Source organism: Epinephelus fuscoguttatus, linkage group LG19 (genome assembly GCF_011397635.1).
Source record: "Epinephelus fuscoguttatus linkage group LG19, E.fuscoguttatus.final_Chr_v1".
Classification (NCBI taxonomy): Eukaryota; Metazoa; Chordata; class Actinopteri; order Perciformes; family Serranidae; genus Epinephelus; species Epinephelus fuscoguttatus.
This window is the reverse complement of record NC_064770.1, coordinates 12,599,069-12,617,530: the sequence shown is the minus strand read 5'-3', so window position 1 is coordinate 12,617,530 and position 18,462 is coordinate 12,599,069. Positions and strand designations below refer to the sequence as shown.

General features: G+C 40.8%; 1 protein-coding gene across 1 annotated transcript in view; it reads left to right on the top strand.

Moving 5' to 3' along the window:
• The window catches only part of shank1 (SH3 and multiple ankyrin repeat domains 1), a 99,176-nt gene that overhangs the window by 46,417 nt on the left and 34,297 nt on the right, over nucleotides 1-18,462 (top strand). The window contains exons 4-15 of the mRNA XM_049561711.1: nucleotides 464-535; nucleotides 1,453-1,561; nucleotides 4,710-4,864; nucleotides 5,678-5,845; nucleotides 7,901-8,017; nucleotides 8,982-9,059; nucleotides 9,764-9,830; nucleotides 10,125-10,294; nucleotides 11,809-11,930; nucleotides 13,532-13,680; nucleotides 16,011-16,124; nucleotides 18,062-18,137. Of these exons, the coding sequence (XP_049417668.1) occupies nucleotides 464-535; nucleotides 1,453-1,561; nucleotides 4,710-4,864; nucleotides 5,678-5,845; nucleotides 7,901-8,017; nucleotides 8,982-9,059; nucleotides 9,764-9,830; nucleotides 10,125-10,294; nucleotides 11,809-11,930; nucleotides 13,532-13,680; nucleotides 16,011-16,124; nucleotides 18,062-18,137 (1,397 nt within the window). The remainder of the gene's footprint in view (nucleotides 1-463; nucleotides 536-1,452; nucleotides 1,562-4,709; nucleotides 4,865-5,677; nucleotides 5,846-7,900; nucleotides 8,018-8,981; nucleotides 9,060-9,763; nucleotides 9,831-10,124; nucleotides 10,295-11,808; nucleotides 11,931-13,531; nucleotides 13,681-16,010; nucleotides 16,125-18,061; nucleotides 18,138-18,462) is intronic.

The following is an 18,462-nucleotide window of genomic DNA, read 5'->3' as shown; positions in this document are numbered from 1 at the left end:
TTAAAGGCAGTTATGACTACATCTACTGTGAATGTTCCTAGTGTTATCTAAGGTTATACCTGGATATAAAAAAAACCACTGGTTTATGAATGAAGTTTCATACACACTTCTTCGAGAAATGTCCCAGAACTGTTCAGCTTCCCTGCTCTGTTTAGTGCAACACCTGCTAATCTCTTATCCAGTCTGTGCAGTCACCTTCTTTTCATGCTGTATTATGACCCAGTGGAGGCTCTAAACCGTCTTTAAACTGCTGTAAAGCAAGACCATTTCTTTTACATTTCTTGTCTTCAGTGGAGTGGAAGAGGGGGTTTGTATAGCAAACCAGATAAAGCTCCTCTTCTACAATAAATCTGCAGGCCCCATTTTGTGGATCTATGCCAAAAGCTAAGAGAATTAAGGACAAACGCCCTCTGTGTTAGGATTAACTCTTCATATCTTTTCTCCTCTTTTCTCTGGGGTTTAGTTTCGATACAAGACCAGGGTGTACAAACAGACCAATCTGGATGAGAAGCAACTGGCCAAACTGCACACTAAGGTATGTAACCCCTTTGTCTTAGTGTCGGATATCTGAAGGGTTTCAGCTGCATGCTTCAATCATATAAATGTAGTGGCACAAAGTTAGTTAGCTTAAATCAGTCCTGTACAGTATGCATGTCAGTGTGAGTGTATGCATACATGCATTTCTGCATGTGTATCTGTGTATATTTCCTTTTGAATGCTGTGTTCACAGTATGAGCAACACAGAAACAAGCTAAAAGTCATTTTTAACCCTCTGGAGTCCATGAATGTGCCAGTGTGTCCAAATGACATGATTGATTTAAGATGACACAAGACGCAGCCTCGCTGAGTCTCCGTTTCATCTTGTGGCGAAAGTGCAAACTTCAAACTATATACCAGTTTTAAATTGTGTTGATAGGCCAAGTAAAACCAGACTTATGATAAATAATTTACACCATGCTTTTTCCTGAATATTGTCGTCACAACGGTAAACACGGGCTATTCTAAGGAATGTGCTCGCAAACAGAAAGGGCTTGCAAGCAAAAAAAAACATGACACCCCCTTTCCTATTTGTGGTGTTTTTTGTGTGATTTTAGGTTCAATGTGTTAATACAGTATGTCAAAATGAGAAAATAACCATAAAGTCACAAAGGTGAGGTTGTGCTGAAAAAAATGACACCAAACAAGGCAAGGTAAACAGTTAAAATCAAAAGTAGTCAGAAACAGCCAATTATACCCTTGACCCCAAAGGGTTAATCAGAGCTGGTGACACGAAACTACAACCTGACATCGACACTTGCTGCTGAGGACAGGCAGGACGAGCTAGAAATCAAAGTTGAGTTGGCCTCAACTGTTTTTGTGCTCCAGTGATGTGGTAAAGCGCCGACCAATCATCGGCGATAATGTAGCAGGTCACACAGCATAATACAGCTGAATGTTTATTTCTGCATGCAGGCCAGCCTGAAGAAATTCATGGATTACATCCAAACCAGCGCTGTGGACAAGATGAGCAAGTTCTTAGACAAAGGTCTTGATCCCAACTACCAGGATGCTGACACCGGTGGTAAGGAGTGCCTCGGAGCCTGAGGAACTCTCACTTCCCCTCTGTTATTTAGCATTTTCCTCAGGTCCATCCACTTCATCCACAGAGTGCTCTCTATCATCTACCCATAACAATTACACTCTGACACATCAAAATCATCACATTCATGAGATGAATAAAAAGGCTTAAAACAAGAATAAGGTTGAAGTTAATGGTGTTACTGATTTCACTTGCTACAGCTCATCTCATCCATCCATATACACTGTACATCCATCCATCTGCACACCCACATATCAGTAAATCTTTGCCTTCATCTGTCTCTTTCTCATTTATTGAATTATTCTCCCTCAGCCATATGAACACGTATTTGAGATTCAACAAGCAGTTAACCATCTCTCTCAGCTAACTTAGCACACTTGCGGCCAGCAGCTTTGTGACCTGTGGCTCTGCCCGTCTCTCTCCCTCCGTTTTCTGCCCTCAGCTCTGCAGTATGTTGGCCTACCACTTTGTCAAGGATCTGGGCCAGTGCTGTTCACAATTTGGTGTCTTTTCCCAGATCCTGTTAGTGCTTGGGGGGAGCAGCAGACGGCTCATTTACAGTTTGGGTGTGTTGCTCTGTGTCACTCCAGCCGTTGAGGGAGAAATGTGTCACAACACAAAATGCAGCCTGTCGTCAAAGGTGTGAAACACACTTCCACTTCTGAACACCGGGGGGCAACAGAGAGCCCTGATGAAGCCCCCTCACCTACATGCTCCGCTCACATCATATGGGAAAGACACACTGCATGCATCTTAGACCTGAAAATGTTACTTAAGGTGGTTATTGCTACTTTGGACATCAAGGTTTGATGCTACACCCTGGATTTTATGCTTCTGTACTAAACCATCATAATGCCAACAAAATATGGTGGAACCAAGTGCAGAAAATGATTTGATCATTCTAAATATAGATAATACAATTAATTAATTGTATTAAATGAATTATTTTGCTCTATTAACCTAGATTTAAAACATCAAAAGTCACTCATTTTCATTTCTTTATATGGCTTCCTCTTCTTAATTGACTGTGAGGTCGTGTCAAGGTGTTCTGACAGTTAATCCACTCAATATTAGGTCTTAGATATAAGGCCTGTGCAGGGCAAAGAGGTAATCAAAAGCCCTTTAGAAAAACACTCTGCTCTGTGGTCCTGGGACGAAGATATCCCCACCACACTTTCTGCATTTGACCTGCCTGTCTCTCTGAAACTCTTTCTTCATGCCTCCCCACCCAGCAGAAGGCTCACACTGAGTGCCTTTAATAGGACATAAAATGATTCTGCCATATTCAGCGTGGCTCCTGTCAGTGGGGGCTCACTTCCATCTCTGCCAAGGGAACCGTTTAATGGGCATTCCCTGAGTCGTCCCGACATGGCAACTTCAGAGGAAGTGCAGCGAAAACATTCCCCCAAATTATTTGTACCTGAGCTCTACAGAAGCTGTTCGAGGATGAAAAGCCCCTCAGTCGTTTTCCTTTTTGCCAAAAACTCTCTTGTCGCTATGGAAGCCAGCACTCATACCCTGTTTTCGCTGAGAACACTTTGAATGCTTTTATTCTTCCAGGTGCCATTGAAGTTTCTTGTTGAATTAGTTGAAGTGTGTTAAGTGAGGCTGAAAGTGTTGTGACACAGCATTGCTCTTATTTTGACATTGTTTTATTGATTTTCGTTGTTGCTTCATTATAAGTTGGCATAACTGGCAAAGTATTCATGTATCGTTAGGAATCACAGCTTTAGCATTTACTTAGAAGCTAACATTGCTACAGGTATGAAACAAATCTTGAGAGTTAAATCTATAGAGAAGCTTTAAATTTCCTGACATTTTAGTAGAGGTGAATTTTAACATTTGCAGGAAACTTAACAGCTGGCTGAATTGTCTCAGGAGTGTGCAGTCGAGTAACCTGAGAATAAAACCTGTTTCATTTATAAATTCCAGCTAGAATGGTGGGATTTAAGTATAAAACAACTGGAAGAAGAGGAAGAATTCAATTTCTATTAAATCTGTTTTTTTGAAGAAGCCTTTAGCAACTTTTTTCTGTTTTCAGATCTGGAACCAGGTCTAGATCCTCACTATTTATGATACCTCAGTACATCAGCCTGAACTTTTTCTTTTAGCACCACCATGAGCAGGTATTTGTGGTTTTTAGTAAAATGTCAGCCGTCAAGCTGTTATGAAATTTGACATGGATATGCATATTCCCCTCACAATAAATTGTAATCGCCTTGGTAATCCTCTGACTTCTCACCATCTGGTCAAAGTCTCAATTTGTCCAGCACTAAATTTTGTCCGTCAGCCTCTGCTGTACTTTGCCTTTTGTGCTAATTAACAGATGTTGACGTAATAAAACTATGATGGTCAACATGGTAAACATTATCCCCAGTAATGGAAAGTAACTAAGTACATCTACTCAACTACTGCACTTAATTACATGCTGTCATCTGTATCTAGCACGAAACACATTTGCTGTGCCAAACCACAGAAATGGGGCACTAACATGGCTTTATTTAAAGAAGTGGACATTTCATCCCTAATAGCCCTATGAAGCAATGTTTTTACAACCGTGTACCATGGATGTATTTGTTAACGTGGGCTGTGTGCAAAATGAATGTTGTGTTATTCGGCTTTGCACATTTTTTGTGAAGAAGGAAATTCAACATGTTTGTTAGATCTCAAGGACACACAGAATATGTTCTGGCAAGAAACAAGGAACATAAACATAATTTGTTTACAAGAAAACTCCACAGAGTCTTGAATAAAGCGAACTGTGCAGTAACATAAACACATTAGCTACAGTCAACAGAACTCTGATTTACTGCCGTGCATCTGACACCTGAATGTCTCTTTTTAAGCATAAAAGAATGAAGACAAGAGAGGTGGACAGGTGATTGTTGTTGTTTTTTTTGTCTAACCATCAAGGAGAACGCTGCAGGTGTTCAAGACCATGACCTCAAAGCAAGTAAAGAAGAGTTTGAGTGTAAATAGTTGAGATTTATTGTTTTCCCACTGAGTATTCAGTCGGCCCCCTGGGAGCAAACAATCTGGCCAGCGCCCTCCAAATAATTTGACTTTCAAACCAAACCCTCTGACCATTAAAAACTCTATTTGAATCTGTGTGTATGTGTGTGTCCGCCAGAGACCCCCCTGTCCCTGGCGGTGCAGTGTGAGCCGGGTGGAGGTGAGGCCATCCGGGTCCTGGTGGAGGGAGGGGCTCACATTGACTTCCGCGCCAAAGATGGACTCACACCGTTACACAAAGCTGTGCGAGGCCACCGCCATACAGCCCTGCTGGTAAACGTTCACACACGTTCTTGTCCTTATGCAAAAATGCAGTTATCTAATCACAAGTAATGTGTTTTCATTGCTATGCCATAAAAGGAGAAAATCCAACCTACACCAGCGTATGTATCTGCAAGATGGATACCTGCCCTGAAACTGATGCAGTCTTCAGTCTTCATTTGTGTTACTGTCTAAGTAAACAAGCTGAGGACAGAATAAACAGACCCTCCCACGCAGCAATCCACACCCACCCACACACAAAATGCAAAGAAAAATTCTTCATTTTATTCAACCAGAGAGAAAAAATGACATTAAAATTCAGATTGCCTGGTTTAAAGGTGTTAGCACATTTACATTTTAGGCATTTGTCCAGAACTTCAGCTCCCAAATTGCTAAGAAGATGGTACCTGTAGAGGAGAGAACTCATTCAGGGGGAGATAATTGCATGTGTTACATTGTCAGAGTCCATGTTTCCCACAAAGGAAAGAAACAGCTGCTAAACCGCATAAAGATTCACTGCAGACTCTGATTGAATACATAATGCTCTCCAACCTGAGGTTTTGATGACCTCTCTGAACCCCTGGCTATGTGCTCCCAAGCTGATTTTAAATTCCATGAATATTCTTCAACTTGAAGTTGGAAACCACCATAAGATATTTTTCTTTGCTGCCTATTTTGTAATATTATCTGCTAATAAAAGTCTTGACTATTTTACCGCATAGTAATAATTGCAAACTTTTTGATACTCTTTTACTGTTGTCATTGCTGCCAGTACTTGAGAATGGCCTGTATCAGGTTTATCTTCTGTGCTGTGTCTTCCTGCAGGTCCTGCTGTCTCTGGGTGCCTCTCCAGACTATAAGGACCGGCGAGGGCTGACACCGCTCTACCACACTGTGCTGACAGGGGGGGACACCTCCTGCTGCGAAACACTGCTTTTCCACCGCGCCAAACTGGGCATCAGGGACGAGAACGGCTGGGATGAGACACATCAGGTACGAGTGGGTGCATTATTGGGCCCCTTAAGATTTCAGGGATCTTTGAATGGAATTTCCAGAGATTTTAGATGAATGCAAATACAGAAAGTGTTTAAAGACAGGTTTCATTCTGTTGTGTATAATCTCCCATATTCTGTGTATGCAGTTAATTCTATACTTAATACTAAACAGCAAAACCTTTTTGGGGGGGGGGTGCTTTGGGCAAAATCTTTCAATCTAATGGGGTCAGTGTCCTAATTTGTGTCTATTTGGGGGTTTTGGTCTGACAGCACCAGAAAAAAAGTCCTGCCTGGAGGTGTTAGTTTCAGGTTCTGTTGTTTGTCTTGCACAAGTGTGCATCCTATTTGTAATGCACCAGTGTACTCTGTGTTCCAGTGTCTGCGTATGTACAGCATCTGTGTCTACGTCAAAAACCATTCATGCCATGAAACACTGCACCTCTCATCTTTTATCTCGGACACCTTTCACCCTTCATCCCACCCACCCTGCTTCTGTGGCCTTATATTCCAGCAGTGAAGTGGACAGGAAAATAAAAGGTATCAGCCTCTTTGTCTCAGTGTGATCACGCACACTTCATCGGTATCTGTCTCCTCAGCTGTCCTCGTGGCCTCCATCTTATTTTGTCTGTGTGTGTTGAGTGAGTTTTGACTCTAGGCCTAAATATATATATTTTTTTATTAGATCCACCAGAAGCCTGCATTTCCTTTACTGAAAATCTGTATCTTTAAATTTGGATTTTCCCATGGCCCCCTAAAATAGAAATATTCAGTGTTTGTATTTGGCAGGTTTGAATCAGCTTTGAGGCCCTGTTGAGTTTTTTCAGATTCATTTGAACATACTGCATATAATACTGAAGCAGCCAGTCATTTGTAGGCTACTAATGTTAATGATATTGCACTTCAAGGACTACGTTTACATGCACAGAATATTCAGGCTTTTGCCCGTATTCCGAAAAAGACAATATTCCTACTAAGTTGTTAACATGACTAATGAAAATGAATTTTCTACTAATACTCTCTTTTACATGCAGCCATGCATACTCTGATTAACATGCCCAAACATGTCTTTTATCGCATCAAAATATGGAAGATATAAGCTGTTGATATCTAAGTCTTTCATAATGTTCAACAGTTGGTGTGTTTCTCCTTCCAACCAGAAAAAATGGGTTTTTTGGGGGGCATGCATCTCTATCCCAGCCTTGCAAACAGTTTGGCTGGTTGGTTTATGTACAACATATCCATGACAACTCACAGAGCTGACTGTAAACAGGCCACAGGGTGTGCGCTGCAAACTGCAGTAAAAACCCCAAAGAGACACATGTTCCAAATGTGCTGAGTCCAAAGAATGCTATTAAAATCCGAATTACAGTGGCATATTCCATGTTTTAGTCAGAGAGTACCTCATTTGTAAAAAGGCAGAGGATCGGAATATTGTAGTCCACCAGTGAGTTAACTGGTAACTCGGCATAAAACAGAAGTAGTGTTGCTATGATAACCTGCAGTGTAATATCCATTCCCCACAGAATTGATTTACATCTATTGCTAAGTTATTGGCCTAAAATAAGTTCAAAGCCTCCTGATGTGTGATTGCAGTGGAAGGCTGCCAGCTATTCTGAAATCCGCATTTAATGTAGCCATGGAATAAATGATAATAAGTCACCTATGACTCAGTAATAATAGCATGTAAAGGGTTTGATTTCCAGTGAATGATGTTGCTGTAGGTGTGTGTCCATATGATGATATATGTACAATTACTGTTATTGGATCTCACTTCTGCTCTCTCTGTTTTCTCGCCCCCTGAGTTTGGAGGTGGCGTTAATTAAATGTGGTGTCACTTAATAACTGTCACCTTGTTCCTCTCCCTGTGTCACTGTTTGTTCTTCATCCTTGTTTGCCTCTCCGCCTCTCTGTTCTCTTTATTAAACAACCACATGAATTCGTCCTTTTCTTTACTCTCCGGTACATCTTGTATTTTCACCTCCTTAACAAACTCTACCTGCCCTCTCTCTCGCTCTCTCCATCGCTCCGCCACAATCTGTTTGTCCTCTCTCAGGCCTGTCAGAATGGTAACTCGCAGCATCTGGAGCACCTCCTCTTCTACGGGGCGGATTCTTCCTCCCAGAATGCCTCTGGAAACACTGCCTTGCACATCTGTGCTTTATACAACAAGGTAGACACTCTTTTCAGAGAGATGAAATGTCAGCTTCTATAGAGCACATGCTTTAAGTGGGTTCAGCATCCTGAACCTTGAAACACCTCCAGTCCTGAATTTCAACTGAAATATGTCTCTTCTGCATATTTTTTATTTTACCTAAAGATAAAGTATGAATGACGTTGTATATTATAAACTTCTTGTCAACAAACTGGTTTATGATTTTGACAGCTTTTAATTTTTACATAACTTTCTTTCGTTTTTCTTTTAAAGGGACAGTTCACCCCCAAATCAAAAAGCATATTTTACCTCTTACATTTAGTGCTAATAACCAACCTAGAGTGTTTTGGTGTGAGTTGCCGAGTGTTGGAGATATCGGCTGTAGAGATGTCTGCCTTCTTTTGAATATAACGTAACTAGAGGGCACTGGGCTTTTAATGCTTAAAGTGCCAAAAAAAATAAATACAAAAACTCAACAGCAATGTTTCTTTCCAGAAGTCATGACCTGGTTACTCAAGATAATCCACAGACCTTGTTGTGAGCAGTTTCATGTAGGAACTATTTTCTTTCTACTGAACTGCACCTGCCAACCGTATTACCATGCAGAAGGAAGCGTGCATCTACTGCTAGCTCACATAGCACCACTGAGCTAGCTAACATTACAGTCCAGCTGAGGAGGATTTCATTAATATTTGCATCTCATATTGTCACGACCATGGCCTCTCATCCATGAGTAGATGCATGCTTCCGTCTGTGCAGTGATGCGATTGGTGGGTGTGGCATGTTTCATAGAATATTTAATATTCAACACATTTGCATTAACATTAAAGCACAAGAAAATGCACATTAAGTCAAAAGAAGAATGTGCTTCCTAAAAGCATTGCATACATAATAACAGATTACATGCGTTTCTACATTACGCAGTGATTACATAATTTATAGTTTACCATCAATGTACATTAATCAGTGTTATTTGTTGCAGGAAAGCTGTTCACGAATTCTGCTCTACCGGGGAGCAAATAAAGACGTGAAGAACAACAATGGTCAGACCCCCTTTCAGGTAATGGCTGAGTGCCTGGCTGGGTAATTATGCATGTTGGGTGGTTGTATGGTTTAGTGTCTTATTAAGTTAACGTAGCAGAAAGTGCCAGGGCCTATTTCACTTTAAACCATTATTGTGCTGTGATGCACGCACAGAGGTCCCAGGTGGCAGGGTTGTGTGTGACCCCTTAATCTGGATATATTAACTCTGTCAGTGCAGAAAAAGCCAGCTGAGACAATCTGTTGTGTTTGTGTGCGTGCGAGAGAGAAAATGAGAGGAGACAACAGGGAGACAGCATTGAAATTGGCCAGATTGTGTGCTGACCTGTGTAGTTTATTTAAAAAAAAAAAAAAAAAAGGTCAAAAGCATTTGTGCAACGGTGGAAAGAATACAAAAATTTGGTCTCAACATGTTTTGGCTGTATTATTCTTTATCAAGGCGACAGCAAATCTACATCCCGTGTAAATTTGATTTTATGCATGCCACAGCCACTCTTGATTTTGATCACTTGTGAATTTGCCCACTAGAGGTGCAAATATGGAGCACCTACAAAGTGGGGCCATTTTGAAAATACGGAAGAAGATCCTGTTCGTAAAAGCACCCATAACACTAGCTTCTTTAATTACAAGAGAAAAAGCAAACTGTTTTTTCCACCCTTACATTTTGTGCATTTATTTGCCATATAACTGCATCCAAAACAAGTATATGTGTGTTTTTATCAGGTGGCTGTCGTGTCTGGTCATTTTGAGCTCGGAGAAATTATCAAAAACCACAGGGATACAGATGTGGGTAAGTAGCTGAGGTCTGGTCTGAAATTTGCATGCCAGTTTGGAGATGTAAACATCCCATAATGTCAGACATTTTGTTAACTTAAGAAAGCAGCCATGAAAAAAACAAAAGTATTGTATAAGGAATATACTTTAGCAGCATTTAGAACTCAACAGCATGTTGGAATTGAAATGATAAAGAAAAAAAGTTTGGATAGGTATGTAGATCATGAGGATGTAAAGTAAGTGACAAAGTAAACTGATGTTATGCTCACCTGTGGTCTCTTACTCTTTCCTGCCTCCTCTCACCTTCCAGTTCCTTTTGTGGAGTCTCCAAAGTACGCCCCCCAGAGGCGGGAGAGCGCCCGAACACTGGCGATACCCCACCCTCATCCCTTCCTCCGGGCCAACAGTGACAGCAGCATGAACCTGCCAGACTGGATGGCGGTGCCGAACGCCCCAGGGACCAACATCGTCTCTGTACAGGTGTGTGTGTATGTGTGTGTGTGTCTCTCTCTCTCTGAAAAATGAGGTTCAAAATTAAAATTCCTTACACTGGAAACAGCACAACATAATCTCAGTCCAGGGCGGCACGGTGGTGTGGTGGTTAGCACTCTCGCCTCACAGCAAGAGGGTTGCCGGTTCAATCCCGGGCGTGGGAGGAGTTTGAATGTTCTCCCCGTGTCAGTGTGGGTTCTCTCCGGGCACTCCGGCTTCCTCCCACAGTCCAAAGACATGCAGATTGGGGACTAGGTTAATTGATAACTCTAAAATTGTCCGTAGGTGTGAATGTGAGTGTGAATGGTTGTTTGTCTCTATGTGTCAGCCCTGCGATAGTCTGGCAACTTGTCCAGGGTGTACCCTGCCTCTCGCCCGATGTAGCTGGGATAGGCTCCAGCCCCCCCGCGACCCTCAAGAGGATGAAGCGGTTAGAAGATGAAGAAGATGAATCTCAGTCCATTTATTAGCTTTCAAATGAATCACACAGTCCTTGCGGGCAGATTGAATAACTAAGTTGCCATGGAAATGTACATCTTAAAGCCGTCCATGATCCCGAGCACGTCCAGAACTTCTCACTCATGTTGACCGTGGAAAAACAAACTCACCTCAAGGTCCATTTCATAAGTGTTCTGGAACTTTTGACCTCTCAAAAGACTTCAGAGTCACTCCCCAATTACCACCTACACACATATTGATTGTGGTACAAAAATAACTTACATAATGTTGTAGATTTTAACTCTTACGTTTAAACTGCTGTTGAGTTTTATTGACTTCTTCAGAAGTCATCTAAACAAAGTATTGAATGTTTTTTACTAACTTGCATTTCAGTATGATTGACCTTTAACCTGACAGCTTGGGGAAATGGTTAATACCCAGGTAATGAATATTTCCATTGCACAGGTGGAGGCTTGAGCAGCTACAACCCAATAATTCATATACAAATTATACAATTAGGAGGGACATTAAACAATGTAATGGATGACCTTTATCAACCTCTAGTGGTGAACAGAACTCATTGCAGCAACTTATATCTTTCTTCACAAAAGCCATCCATGTACATGTATTTCACTTAGCATCTGATAGATGAGTGATCATGATGAGTGATACCCCATAAACAAGCATCACGGAATAAAACTATCATTACTATCATTTTACAAATGTTTCTGTTAACATTACGAGTACAAAAATCAATGGCATTAGGTGAGTTTTTGTAATTTAATTGTAGCTATGGAAGTCAGAAAAAATATGAAATTGTCACATTAACGTAGTAAAAGACACAGTAGTTAAAAATAAATGAATAGCACAATAGAAAATCCCCTCATGTTAGTTAAACTAGTTATCAAATTTCAAATAATGGTAATACAGTATCATTCACAGAATATTGTATGCAGCTACAATATTATGAAATGATCATACACATGGATATAAATTTAAAAATGAATATATATATATTCTGTGGTCATAAACATCTTTAATGAAATGACATATGTCTCTCTCAGGGCTACAAGCATACAGGAACCCTTCGGAGCTCCAGCAGTCCCAGAGGGGCGAGGACGCGTTCCCCGTCCCGAGGAAGGATTGGAGACAAGGAGGACCGGAGCAGGCAGAGTCGGAGACAGGGGTGAGTGGCAAAGGCTGACATCTAGGAGCAAGATGCTGCTGCTCAAGAATCTCTCTTCCACTTTGCTAAGTGCAGTCGGTACATCTGGGCTGGTTAAGGTACTTTTGAGACCTTCTACTGAATGTCTGCAGGTCCCAGAAGAGACCTTATAATGTTTTTAAGTGAATTACCTGGGTATGAAATGTTTAAGTTTAAGTCACATGGTTTCTTTAGTCTCCAAATGTTTTTTGTGTTGCAATAGGTAATTAGGATTTTAGGAGAATTAAGATTTCTCAGAAACAAAACACAAAAATCACTGTCTGACTTAGAATAAGTTACATTATTACCTCTGTTACACTCACAGTTTCTCACATTGATGGACTTTTATGTATTGTCTTGTTTTATTTGTTTTATGTGGTGTATACTTGCTGTTCTGATGGGTTTTTTTTTGTCTAACCACTCAGGGACGGCAGATGCAAATTAGCTGCTAGGTAACTCTGTTGCAATTACTTTTTAATTGTGCACTGTCCCTGTAAATATAAACAGTAAAATTAAATAGATCAAATAAGGATAATTCAATATCTGTTAAGTAAGTTTACAGACCTACAGAGGTCATCGATTAAACCTTTAAAACGTGACCTAATACAGAACCCTAAAATGTTCAGACAAATTTTTGGAGAACTCACTGACCAGTGTTGTAGTACTCCAGGTTAGTCTCAAGATCACTTTTTGAAGGTGTCAGTCTTGTCTCGGACTCACCCGCATTTTTACTCAGTCATGTCTTGGTCTCAGACAAGAGGACTCTGGATTTTATTTCGAGACTGGTCATGACCACAAGTACAGGGATTTAACTAAATTGCCTGTGCAAAAAGGAGTGTTGTGTTAAAGTTATAGTGCACCCAGAAATGAAAATTTTGCCATTATCTACTCACCCATATGCTGATGGAGGCTCAGGTGAAGTTTTAGAGTCCTCACAACACTTGTGGAGATCCCAGGGGAGGGGGGGTAGCAACACAAATCCACCGCATGGAGGCTTACGGCGCCCCAGATTCAAACGTCCAAAAACACATGATTGAAACCACAAAATATCTCCATACTGCTCATCCGTAGTGATCCAAGTGTCCTGAGCAGTATGGAGATATTTTGTGGTTTCAATTACTGCTCAGGACACTTGGATCACTACAGATGCACTATCCCTTTAACACAATACTCCTTTTTTCAGTCTTTATTTTATGGAATTGTGGATCTTTCAGATCAATTTGAGGAGTGCTTATGGTTTTCATGTTCCACATTTTTATTGTAAGACATTCATGCAGTGTGGGACTCACACTGAACTAGTCTTGGTCTAAACTCAGTCTCGATACACACTGGTCTTGATCATGACTTGGTTTAGGTTGTCTTGGCTATAACGTTTTGTCTGACAAAGTCTTCAAAATTCTCAAATTTCCAGTCTGTAGTAGCCTGCTTGGCAGACACTTTCCCTTTCTTTCTCTCAAATACAAACAAACAAACAAAAGTAGTTATGGCATTCAGTAATTTAGCCAGCCATGCCTATAGGAAGCTTTGATTTTTAAACTTCAGTCTCATATCATCAACTCTACCTTCTGCTGTCTCCCACCCAGACCTGCCCCTACCAGCGCAACTGGACAAACTGCAGGACAGCGGAGACGCCTCTACAGCGCTGTCCCAGGACGAGTCTTTGTAGCTACTCGATCACACTCTGCACAGGGAGAGCGAGAAATCAGCTTCAATAAGGGAGACAGGGTCAAAGGTGAGTATGTGCATTTTCATGTCATGATACACAGTGTGTGTTTGTGTGTGTGTGTGTGTGTGTGTGTGTGTGTGCTTGAGCATAATACTGCATTTTGTCCTCCTCATAAATTCAAAGTGTCTGTCTGGTTGGGTGTCAGTGTTTGTGATGCTGTTTAGGCTAATCTCCACATGAATCAGACAGGCATCATTGATGCCCATACATATACTTGTTAAAGTGAACTAAATGCACACTCAAAAACACACAAAGCAACATTACAGACACATTTAAAAGATGTAAATGTAACAAAGGTTACACATACAGAATCCCTCTTTGTTTGGGGCTTTGGCATGGACCCAGAAAGTTCCTAATAATATGTAAGCTGCTGACTGCAGGATTTATCAGTTCCAGAGTTGAGGTTTCATTAGCAGCTCTTAGGCTAACACCATTAAGCTAACTGAAGAAATATTTTAGACCCAAAGTGAGATACTGCATCACAAGAGGATTTTCTTTATCTACATGACATGAACTACACTGATAAATATCCACTGACCACAACACTATAGCTAATAGTATCATCCAAAATAGATACAGCCTATTGATGCCATTGACTTATTGAGGTGTTATGGCTAACGTCTTTCCTACTTACACATCCAGAGACACAGGGCATAGGATGTCATGTGAGCATTCCATTGACGTTTTATTTATAGCCACCTGACTCATGTAATTGCAATACTCACTCTCCTTTAAGCTCTGGTACAGCTTTTCTGTGTTTCATTTCTCAAGTTATATGGGGATGTGGCTCGTAACCATCCACGACAAGTTCAGACCAGGAAACCAAAACAGTAAAAGTGGTCTAAAGCTGTGTTGGGATGCAGTTCCAGACTCTCTCAAGCCTAGAGATGTTAAGAGCATTCCCACCAAAAAACTACATATGGATTGACTTCCAGTGTACAAAGATTAATCAAGAGTTCGTCATACTAGAAATTCACTTTTTTGCTGAGAGTTTGGTGAGAAGAATGATATTACCCTCTAACATGAGAGTGGTATCAATCCTCTCAAGTCACTCCCAGCAAGAAAGCAAATAAACAAATCTCCCAAAATGTCAAACTATTACTCTAAGGATCTCTTGAGAAAACAGTGACTTGGCTCGCATTGAGAAACAACACCAAAAATATTACTTTCATTTTTTTTTTTATTTACTCAAGCCTGACAGGAGATGCACGTTAAAGGGGCAGTTCATCCCCAAATTCCTCTCACCTGTTGTGCTCTTTATCAATCTAGATTGTTTTGGTGTGAGTGTAGATATTGGCTGTAGAGATGTCTGCCCTCTCTCGAACATAGTACAACTAGATGGCCCAGGACTTGTGGTGCTCAAAAAGAAAAACGTTTGAAAAACTCAACAGCAATGTCTCTTTCTAGAAATCATAATCTAGTTACTCAACAATCCACAGACTTTGTTGTGAGAAGTTTCATTTAGGAACCATTTTGTTTTTACTGAACTACGCCTGCCAGCTGTATCACCATGCAGAGGAAAGCGCACATCTACTGCTGAGCTAGCTAATGTTACAGCTCAGTCATTAAAGTTTACATCTCATGCTGTCACAAGCATGAGCCTCTCATCCATGAGTAGATGCACGCTTCCTACGGTGACACAGTTGCTGGATGAAAATAGTTCCTACATGAAACTGCTCACAACAAGGTTTGTGGATTATCTTTGGTAACCAGGTCATGATTTCTAGAAAGAGACATCACTGTTGAGTTTGTCAAATGTATTGTTGGCGCTTTGAGCACCACAAGCCGAGTTCCATCTAATTACATTATATTTGAGAGAAGGCAGTGATTTCTATGGGTGATATCTCAAATACTTGGCAACTCACACCAAAAAAATCTAGATTGATAAATAGCACTTCAGGTAAGAGGAAAAATGTGTGTTTTTGATTTTGGAGTGAATTGTTCCTTTAACACCAGCCGTAAAGAGGGTCCTATCATCCTCAGAGACAGATCAACACCCAGGCCAGTTCCAAGTGTCTTCAGATGAGTTTGTAAAATAGCCATGTCCTAACATGAGTGTAAGGTCTCTATATATGTTTGTATTCAATGTCTGCAGGTATGAATATGTGTGTGTTTGTGAGTGAGTCTAAGGTGTCGCCAGGTATGTATGTCTTGGTGAGTATGTAGGAGGTTTGCATGTCCGTCTGTGTCTGTCTGCATTATTTTTTTCTGTCTGTACAATGTTGTCTTTTTGCGTGGGTTCATTTCTCATTGGTATCTGTATGTGTGAGTGTGAGTGTTCGTGCATGTTGTGTTGCCTTTTCCTGATATGCTGCTCTTTCCTGCCCCCCCTCTAGTGTTGAGTGTTGGCGAGGGTGGGTACTGGGAGGGGACGGTCAGGGGTCGCACAGGCTGGTTCCCCTCTGACTGTGTGGAGGAAGTGATGCTTCGAAGCCAAGAGAACCGATCAGGTGATCACCATTAGTCATGTCCATTCACACACACACACACACACACACACACACACACACACACAGTGGGCTCATACTGAAAACACCTAGCATCACTTTTAGCATTAGCATTTCATGTTTAACCTCACGAAAGCCTGACGATAGATTAAGATTCTAGTTTTGGTATTATACAACAATATAGATTGAAGGCAATAAGCTACTTTGTTGTTACATTAACTCCGCTGGTTGATTGGACACCTCACACTGACTTCAGGAAGTCGCTGCTCTGTGCCAAGAAAAGGTCCAGCACACAACCCCCTGTAGAATCACAACATGTTGTTTTTACACTTCAGCAGATTAAACAAACAAGGTAAAACTTGTTAATTAGCAAGCTTGAGATGGCTGGGAGGCAGATTTTCTCACCTATGGATAGAACCATGCTAGCTGTTTAGCCTACCTAGGATTCCAGTCTTTATGCTAAGCTAAGCTAACTGGCAAATGGTTGTAGCGTCATATTTACCACATAGACATTAGTTAAGTATATTAGTCTTCTCATCTTACTTACTTGAAAAGAAAGCGAGTAAGTGCATTTCCCACAATTTCAGACTATTACTTTAAAGTATAAATAAGCTCTGCAATACATTTAGCATTACAAGCATCAGGTCTGTATAAACAAAGTAGTAGAATTTTACTTATTGATTAATCTATCAATTATTACCTTGATTGATTGATTGTTTCCAGTGATAAAATTGCTAAAAAAAATAATTAAAATGCCCATCACAACTTCTCCAAGTCCAGATCTTCAAATTTCTTGTTTTGTGCCACCCACAATCAAAAACACAGAGCTGTTTAATTTATAATGACATAAAATAAAGGGGAAAAAGGCCAAATCCTAACATTTGAGACAATAAAACAAGCTAATATTTGGATTTTTTGGACAAATGTTTCAAGCTATTAATCCATTAATTTTGTGAAGTGACTTTATATTAATCAAGTGAGTCTTTGTTTAAGCAGTCCCTCCAGGATTTTGTGGGCATTTTTTGTGATTGTTGCAGCCTATAACAGATTTGAAACAGCTTTCCGAAAAAATTGCGATGCATGCTATGATGTTTTATGAAATTGCAGGGACTACTGAATACTGCAAATATAGTTGTGATGCTGTGATCGATTGGGAGCATATTATTATGAGCTCCCAGTGTCTCTCACAGAATTAGAATCTATTTGTAATGGTTGGGTGGCAGCGCTGAAGGACTGTCCCTGTGAGACACTCCTCCTGCCCAGATAGCATGAGCTAACACATCACAATGTGACCTCATCGCTACTCGTCATATTTTGCCACTTTGGCGGCAGCTAACATCGACCATCGTTAATGTCACATTGACAGCAAAACGGCTCAACTGTCATTAAACTTGTTGATAACCATTGGGTAGTGTTAGCTGTGTGATTTTAACAGACCTGTCACTGTGTGTCTGTGACTCCAGGCACAGAGCTCAGATCCTGCACCAGCAGTCTCATGATAAACGGGGCTGAGCTAATCAATACACTCTGCGCAGCTCTATAATGAAATGAGACTTTATCCCTTTTAAATAGTCAAATTTGTGCAAAGTTGCAGTGATTGGACAAAATTGCAAGGTCACGCAGAATTAAAGATGATTTGTGTATTGTGACTTTTAAGTTAATAGTTGCGATCACAACATTGCAAAACCCTAAAGGGCCGAATCAATGTGCAATTTAGTCTAAGGTTTAGATTACAGGTCTGGTGTCAGTTGATTTTGATCAGTAGCTCAAATGTCTTATAACTGAAAAAAGTCACCTGTAAAAAGAAGATATTATAATAAATTCCAGTATATTAGTAATGATAATACAGTAATTGAACAGTACGTGCTGTATAATAAGCCTTGCAAATAGATTTAATGCAGGTGCAACCATGCTGATGTCCCTGTGGTTTTGTGTTTCAGAGAGCCGTGGAGAACGAGCCAAAAGGCTGTTCCGCCATTACACTGTGGGATCCTACGACAGCTTTGACGCTCCCAGGTAAGAGTTACCTTGCCGCTAGCTGTCACTGATGTACAGCAAACTGAACACATGCCAGTTTTATCCAAAGACACAGAGGCCTGCACAGATTCTCTAAGCAGCAGGGGCAAAAAGTGAAAAAGGGGCTGCGCTTCAGCTCACAGGGTTAGGGGTTGGGTTCATTTAGGGTAAGGTCACACCAGAGTTGTACTTCACCTGCCAGAGGAGCTGAACACAAGGGCGCTTCGGGCCACTTGGGTTGACAAAAGAGGCATTTGGATGCTTCAGTGCCTGTGTGGTGTGACATTAGGACCTGAATGAAGCATGAAAGTATGCCATTATGACA